The 7,708-nt window shown below is 37.6% G+C and overlaps 2 protein-coding genes and 1 long non-coding RNA gene across 3 annotated transcripts; all 3 read right to left on the bottom strand.

Moving 5' to 3' along the window:
* Positions 1 to 274: 274 nt before the first annotated feature.
* LOC102668867 (uncharacterized) lies at positions 275 to 1,231 on the bottom strand. Its single transcript, XR_005889370.1, has 4 exons — positions 1,156 to 1,231; positions 900 to 975; positions 717 to 825; positions 275 to 307 (listed from the first exon to the last, which is right to left on the bottom strand). It is a non-coding gene; the product is annotated as an uncharacterized lncRNA (long non-coding RNA).
* A 737-nt stretch (positions 1,232 to 1,968) lies between these two features.
* Positions 1,969 to 5,174, bottom strand: LOC102666357 (uncharacterized). Its single transcript, XM_041011393.1, has 10 exons — positions 4,890 to 5,174; positions 4,579 to 4,791; positions 4,221 to 4,487; positions 3,427 to 4,122; positions 3,075 to 3,328; positions 2,819 to 2,986; positions 2,643 to 2,747; positions 2,470 to 2,542; positions 2,277 to 2,372; positions 1,969 to 2,176 (listed from the first exon to the last, which is right to left on the bottom strand). The coding sequence occupies exons 1-10, from the start codon at positions 5,172 to 5,174 to the stop codon at positions 2,069 to 2,071; spliced, it is 2,265 nt and encodes a 754-aa protein (XP_040867327.1). The 3' UTR covers positions 1,969 to 2,068.
* A 141-nt stretch (positions 5,175 to 5,315) lies between these two features.
* LOC121173865 (uncharacterized) lies at positions 5,316 to 7,448 on the bottom strand. The gene is made up of 2 exons (XM_041011394.1): positions 6,932 to 7,448; positions 5,316 to 6,856 (listed from the first exon to the last, which is right to left on the bottom strand). Exons 1-2 carry the CDS (start codon positions 7,446 to 7,448, stop codon positions 5,316 to 5,318), a joined length of 2,058 nt encoding a protein of 685 aa, XP_040867328.1.
* Positions 7,449 to 7,708: the final 260 nt, after the last annotated feature.

Genomic DNA, 7,708 nt, shown 5'->3' on the forward strand with positions numbered 1-7,708 from the left:
CAAAAGAAAAAAGAAACAGTGTACATCTAAGTGTAAGGTGTCAAACTAGAAATATACCTACTAGAGTCTCTCGACCACAGGATTTGACCTTGATTTTGCAAACTCCACTCAAAAATCTGACAACAAAGAATAAATTAATATAAATGTACAACCCATTTCACAAGCTGGAATAACATTAAATTTATAATACTTGCCTTCCCATCAGAGCCCAGGCTAAAAATGCTAGTCTCATCTGGTCCAAACAGAATTGAACTGATGGAAGAATCATGTGCAGGCCAGCCAGTGATTTGTAGACCAGCAGACATGTCTTCGACTAGTTAAGGATGACATGATTGTCAAATCATGTGGCCACTGCTAGAACATTCTAAATACATTTATCTTTAAAAGAAATGCACCATTTTATTTCACTGAACAAGAAATCCCAGCAAATTGGCAACTCCAGCAAGGGAAGATATAACTTAATAAATGCAACCAATTGTTGAAATTGTGGGGATTTAAGTGTGATGGATATTATTGATAAATAATTAGAAACTAAAGAATTAAGAGAAATTAGAAAGAAATCAAATAACAATAGAAATATGGAAATATGACAATCAAATCAAATTATATTGGAAATATGTTTAACAGCAACAAAATTACATTATATTTTACTTCACATATTAATCACTAAGTATATCAAACCAAGGAAACAATCAAATGAACAAAATTAAGGATACCAAACATGTGAATCATTCCATCAACGGCAGAAGCTGCCAAAATCTTTCCATTGTGATTAAAGCATAGAGAAGTAATTGCTGGTGGATCTTCTCCAAGAGGAAGGACTGTCTTTATGAAATCCAAAATTAAAAATAGCCATAAACAACATAAACATAAAACATTTTATACAAAGAAGAACATACCATGGCTTTCCATGTCTTCATGTTCCACACAGTAAGTGAAGCAAAACCCAGGTTGTCAATATAGTTAGAACCAGCCCTACAAAGAAAGTAAGGTCCTCATATTCCATAGTTCATCCTTATGTCCGAAATCAAAACAGCAAAACATACATATCATAATAAGACTAACATTTTATTAAAAGTTACAACAGAGGATCAAATCAATAAATTAAATTACTAGTTCAACAAAGAATTCAATATTTAGAAATTTAACAAATACCCTCCAGATGCTGCTGCAGACACAAAAATAGGTTCCACAGGACTGCACTTTATGTCCAATACACTGTAAAACCACAAGTAGGAGAGTTAAAAAGGCAATACACAGAAACCTGGAAAATATACAAGGTTTAAATATGTTTCTGCGAATATTAGGCCAATATATAATTAGGAAATACGTTGGAAATGCTTCGGTTGTGTTGAGGTCACAGACAACTCTCTTTGCATCCACATTCCATGCCTTAATGCACCCATCGGATGTACCTATAAGAAGCTTTTTATCAAGAGGAACAACTTAATAATTTAATTCATAATCTCATCTCATAATCATTACAACTGAATAAACTCAATCACCATGATAAATCAATTCACATACCAAGCGGTCTGATTTACATTCCCAGTCAAGTGACAAAATTTCAGTGCTGCAATATATGGTTGCATTTCTAGACACTGGAGTTGATGTATCATATGATTTGCCTAGGGCCAGCTATTCTGCCTACAAAGCAAAAGCCTCAACAAGGAAAAATTAAACTCATTCACAAATAAATAAAAAATGTAAAATTACCATGTTGTGTCGGGATCCTTTGGCTCACAGAAGGGTCTATTCTTGGAAGAGTTGTGTAGGTGTCCTCCCCATCATTCACTCTAAATCTGATAGAGGCAAAGAAATCTCATTGCCAATAAGAAGCATTGCTTCTTTATAGTTATAAAAGAATAAGTATGTACAACAGTTAGAAGTTTGTGAATTTTATGTCTGCTGTCTTATTAAAAAAAAGAATAAGCGGTATAGCAAAAATGTAAGCGGTAGAGACAACAAAACACAAAGTTTCATAAATATATTTCCAAATAAATACAAGCCAATATAGTGACATTTGTCTCAGTAATGTTCACAATAACCAAAAGATTTCCTATGTCAACTAAGACTTTGTACATTGAATGCTTTGAACTTTAAGAAAATATGCTGCCCATTTCTGGCGAATCGTTGTAATTGTTTCGTTGTCTAACGCCGTTCCATCAAGAAACCACTACAAAATATGAAGAATACAAAGGGTGTATTTAATGAAGATGTAAAATGAATGAAAATACTACTAAAATAGTAATTTGAAGATGTTAAACCGAACATACCATGCTCCAATCATTCTTTAAACCCCCACCGACGATGTTCCACATCCAATGCATCACGTAGTAGCCACACTCATACCCTCCGCTTTGTACATGGCTCTACATTCAATATAAATAATAATTCGATCTAACAATTGTATTGAGGTTATCATTTGAAGATCAATACTGGAAAATAATGATTAATTGCATCACTAACCTTGACTTCAACCCACTTAGGAGTTGCTGGATTATTTGTACCATCCGCGGTTGTGTTTGCTGACTTCATTGCACTGCTTATAATAATAGCATGATCAACATCTATACGACGATAACAAATGGTTGACACAAAATATTACACTGCATGATATGAGGGACAATACAAAACTTTACTTGTTAATTGCAGTTTTGATATGAGTATCAGGCTTCTTACGTAACGAACAAAACCATGCAACAACATTGGTCGCAGGACACAGTACTACCAGTTGCCAATGGCCCCTACAAGAAACAAGTATTAGGTACGTAGAACTTCAACATTATTTATAACCATTTGAATTAATAGTACTTACTGATTTAAGTAAGCTCCTAGGTACACCTCTCGTTGCGATTCCTTGAGCCATGCTTGTAAGTAATGCTCACATTCAGCACGTCGATCCTTTGCATTGTGTATCGATTGTGGCTCAAGGAATCCATACACGGAAGCATGACCCAAAGTAGAGCTCCACTCATCCAAAAACCTGCTTTGATAAATTATACATAAAAATTGATACTGATGCATAGCATACAAAATACTACTTATCAATGAATCATATTAAATTTACTTACAACATCCATAACTGTAGTATAGATATGTTCAAACATTTGTATCCAGCTACTATTTCATTTACATCAGAGAATGTCAAGAAGAATGAAGCATCAACATTTGAAAGCCCAAATTTGCTGCCATCCCACTTCAACTCAACAGGTGTGTCGTACATGAAATATAGGCTCTTAATCAGTTGACGCAACGGATCATGGTCAAAATCATTCGTCCCTCTTTCATCTGTTTCAGGAAGTTTCTTTGGACTAGTATCGGACTCCTAATTGTGTAATGAAAACAACAATTTACATAATTTCATAAACTAACATATATTCATGTAAACATGTCATGCAGCAAATATAATAACACCAAATTTACCTCATGTGACACTTTTTTCACAAGATTTGTTGGCCATGCAATGAATGTTTGAAGAGCCTGCTTGACATATTGAATCTCTGATGTCGGGAAGGGCACTTCGGCGTCACCTTCTATAACTTTGTCAACACTCACCCTCACAACATCATCAGCATAAGTGACATTGTGAATGGCTGATCCACCCTCACATATTTTCCCCAAGGCCACCAACACTGTAGTATTTTGTCGTTGCACGTATAACCCCATAGTGGGTTTTAAGCTCACATTTTTGTCGCCTGATGGGTCAACATCAGCAGTTTCTACATTACTTCCTTTAGTGCTAAGACGTGCAGCCAATGCCTGTAAATCCACCTCAATAAGGGGAGAGTATTGTGATCCCATCTGACTCAATTGAATGAAGATCTGACTGGACAACTCCTTCTTAAATTCCTCCAGACTCCTCTTGTGTTGTTCTTCATATTCATTCCTTACTTGTTCCTTTATGTTTCCAATAATGTCAGCCCACTGTTGTTGCATTAGTGTTGCTGAGGAACTACTCGACGTACGTGTTGCCCTACCATAAAATTGAGTAAGGGTCATACCAGATCCCGCTGCACGAACTCGACCTGGATGTTCCGGTTTGCCAATGGCCGTATTCAAGATGTCATCCCGACCATGGGGAACAAAACTACCCTGTGTCGTCTGCTCTTCTAACGAGTCCTAAAACAAGCACAACATATTGAAAGAGTTAATGAGGTAGTAATTATAAAGCAAACAAAAATTAGTTCCAAATTGATTATAATCATGCTGCAACTCACAATTCTATCCGAAATTTCTTTTGCTGCCTTTGATGTCATCTGGCCATATCGTTTGGTTCTAGCCATTTTCCACTTCACGTGCCTTTTAATGGGAGATGGCGGCTCCTCCAGATCAGACAATGGATTCTCAGTCAAAAGTGCCTGCTGTTGTCTTTGCTTTGTTTTCTCATCTAACATTTTTTTCTCAAGCAAGTCATAACCCCCACGAGACAGTACGTGGGGGCAGTCATTGTATTTTTGACTCTCCTTTGCCTTTTTCCGAATTTCCTGTCATTGACAATATATTATTTGCATTTATTTAATTGTTAAAAATGTACATTTCTAAAGAAATTTAAACTAAATTGAACAAACATGTTACCTGCCAATCCGGGGTCTTGCGACTTGCAACAAATTCGTCCCAAGTTTGTTTATCCATACCATATTTTGCTGAAGGATTTTCTTCCTGTCCGGCTTGTGTGTCAGCATAGACAAATTTAGTGGTTAGCGAAGACTTAAATTGCCTCCATCTAGTGCCCACCGTGGACATTACTTTTTTCTTGGCCTTTTCAGCTTCTGGGATATCAAATTTAGCCTGCATTACATATTCATCATGTCAATTTTAGTGCATGTAAACATTTTTTTGAAAATAAACTCAATGTTTGAATACATCAAATTGTTAATGTGACTTACCAAAATGTCCCCCCATACCATGTCCTTAAGAGTTTCTGGCACATTTTTCCAATTGGTGTGGACAATGGGGATCTTTTCTCGAGCTACAACCCCTAAAAAACTGTGGAACTTTTGCTTCTCTGGGCCTGATGCTCTTCCAGTTGCAGGATCCACATTAACTATTGGTCTAGGCTGATCTAAACTTCTTAAAGTCAACCTTCTAAGACGTGTGCTTTGTCGTGTCTTCTTAGGTTGTGGCTCCGAATTACCATCTGACTGCGGAGGGGACCTTGGCGGTGTCACCATGACGCTGTCCAAATGAAACAAATTTAGATTAATTTGGTAGGATTAAAAATAGCATGTATGCGGCACAAAATAAATATGAACGTTACATATAAGTCAATAACAAATAAAATAATATTGTAACATTACATTGATACAAGGCGGTTAAGGAGCAATGTTCTCCCATAAACCTTCAGCATGATCATTACGAATCGCATGTACGTCATCCACCTCTGCTTGTTCACATATTGAAGGCATTTTTGTGCAAAAATGAGGAGTCTCACAAATGTCAAGGGATGCATCATGAATTTGTTCCCTAACACCAATTGGCCTTCCTTGTAGAACCACTGATAATGTACGATTATTTGGATCTTGGATGTAAAACACTTGTCTAGCTTGTTCTGCCATTATGAATGGTTCCTCCTTGTAACCTACCTTGTTAAGGTCTACTAAAGTGAATCCCATTTCATCTCTATGAACACCGGTATTTCCATTAACCCAGTTACATTTAAATACTGGCACTCTAAATTGATTATAATCAAGCTCCCAGATTTCTTCAATAACTCCGAAATAAGGCATTGAGGCTTCAATTGGGTTGTTATCAGATGCTCTAGAAAAGTGCTCAGAATGAGCCTCCACAAGCACCCCACTATTCTGCACACTACTTTTATCATCTTGTGACTTTGTATAGAACGAATAATTGTTTATGTCATACCCCTGCCAAGTAGGGACATTTAGATTCGGACCAATAGCCAACAATCTTAATGTTTTGGAAGCATTGTCATCAGTCATTATTGTTTCTTTAAACCAGTTCATGAAAGTTCTATTATGCTCTTGTAACAATTTCATCATGTTCAATTTTGGGTTAATAGATGTCAGATATTGTTTGTGAGTTTGTATGTATGGAACGACCTCCTGTGTGTTATTCAAGATATACAAATGCGCCTGTGACACATCTTGTCGACTCATGGTAACAACATTGAAGCCTCGTGTCCCTTGACCTCCTCGTGTCCGGTCATGACGAATTTTCGGTACCCCCACAGCTTCAACTGTCTCCATGTATTGTGAACAAAACTCAATAGCTTCTTCAGCAACATACCTTTCTACAATGGAAGCTTCTGGTCGGTATTGATTTTTGGTATATCCCTTCAACACTTTCATGTAGCGTTCAATTGGATACATCCACCGCAAAAAAACCGGACCACACAACCGAATTTCCCTCACAAGATGAACAATGAGGTGAACCATGATGTCAAAAAATGATGGTGGGAAATACATCTCTAACTGACAAATGACAATGGCAGCCTCATTCTCCAAGTCATCCAATTGATGAGGATTAATGACTTTACTACATATGGCATTAAAAAGAAAGCACAAACGGGTTATGGCAACTCTAACTTTGTCAGGCAAGATGCCGCGAATCGCAACAGGCAATAATTGTTGCATTAAGACATGGCAATCATGAGACTTCAAGCCAACCAACTTAAGATCATTGAGGGCGACAAGGCTCTTGATATTTGAAGAGTATCCTTGTGGAACTTTGACATTCCGCAGACATTGACAAAAACTTTTCTTCTCTGCTGTTGACAGTGTGTGGCATGCTGGGGGTAAATATGTTCGTCGACCTTGTGATATGGGATGCAACTGCTCTCGTATTCCCATGTCAACCAAGTCTTGACGACATTTCAAACCATCCTTTGTCTTCCCTTTAATGTTAAGAAGAGTACCAATTAAACTATCACATACATTTTTCTCCACATGCATAACATCTAGACAATGACGCACATATAGATCAGACCAGTATGGAAGATCAAAGAATATTGAGCGTTTCTTCCACATGTTGTTGGGAGATGATGTCTTCTTCTGGGACTTGCCAAACACGGTTACAATGTCCTTTACACGATCATGAACTTGGTTTCCAGTTAATGCTTCTGGGGGGCCTTCATTCTCCTGACTTCCATTAAAAGCTTTTTTCAATCGTCGATAAGGGTGAAAAGCTTTTAGAAATCTTCGGTGTCTGGTATATACTGTCTTCTTTCCATGCTTGAGTTGGATGAAGCTTGTGTTTTTCTCACAGATAGGACATGCATGATGCCCTTTCACACTGTATCCACTTAAATTTCCATATGCTGGAAAATCATTAATAGTACAAAACACCATTGTGCGTAACCTGAACGTCTGCTGCACATTTGCATCCCACACATCTACCCCTTCTTCCCACAATTGTTTCAAGTCTTCGATTAATGGCGTAAGATACACATCAATATCATTCCCTGGCTGCCTTGGACCCGCGATCATCATACACAGGATAATGTATTTACGCAAAATGCACAACCATGGGGAAGGTTGTAAATCATCAGTAAAACAGGCCAGGAACTGTGGTTGCTACTTAAGCTACCATAAGGATTCATTCCATCAGAAGCAAGAGCAAGCCTTAGGTTCCTTGGCTCATCCCCAAACTCTGGATACAAACGATCAATTGTCTTCCACTGTGGCGAATCGGCAGGATGTCGCAGTAATCCATCAGATTTTCGGTCATCCGAATGCCATGAAAGGTT

The sequence above is a fragment of the Glycine max genome, chromosome 17 (genome assembly GCF_000004515.6).
Source record: "Glycine max cultivar Williams 82 chromosome 17, Glycine_max_v4.0, whole genome shotgun sequence".
Classification (NCBI taxonomy): domain Eukaryota; kingdom Viridiplantae; phylum Streptophyta; class Magnoliopsida; order Fabales; family Fabaceae; genus Glycine; species Glycine max.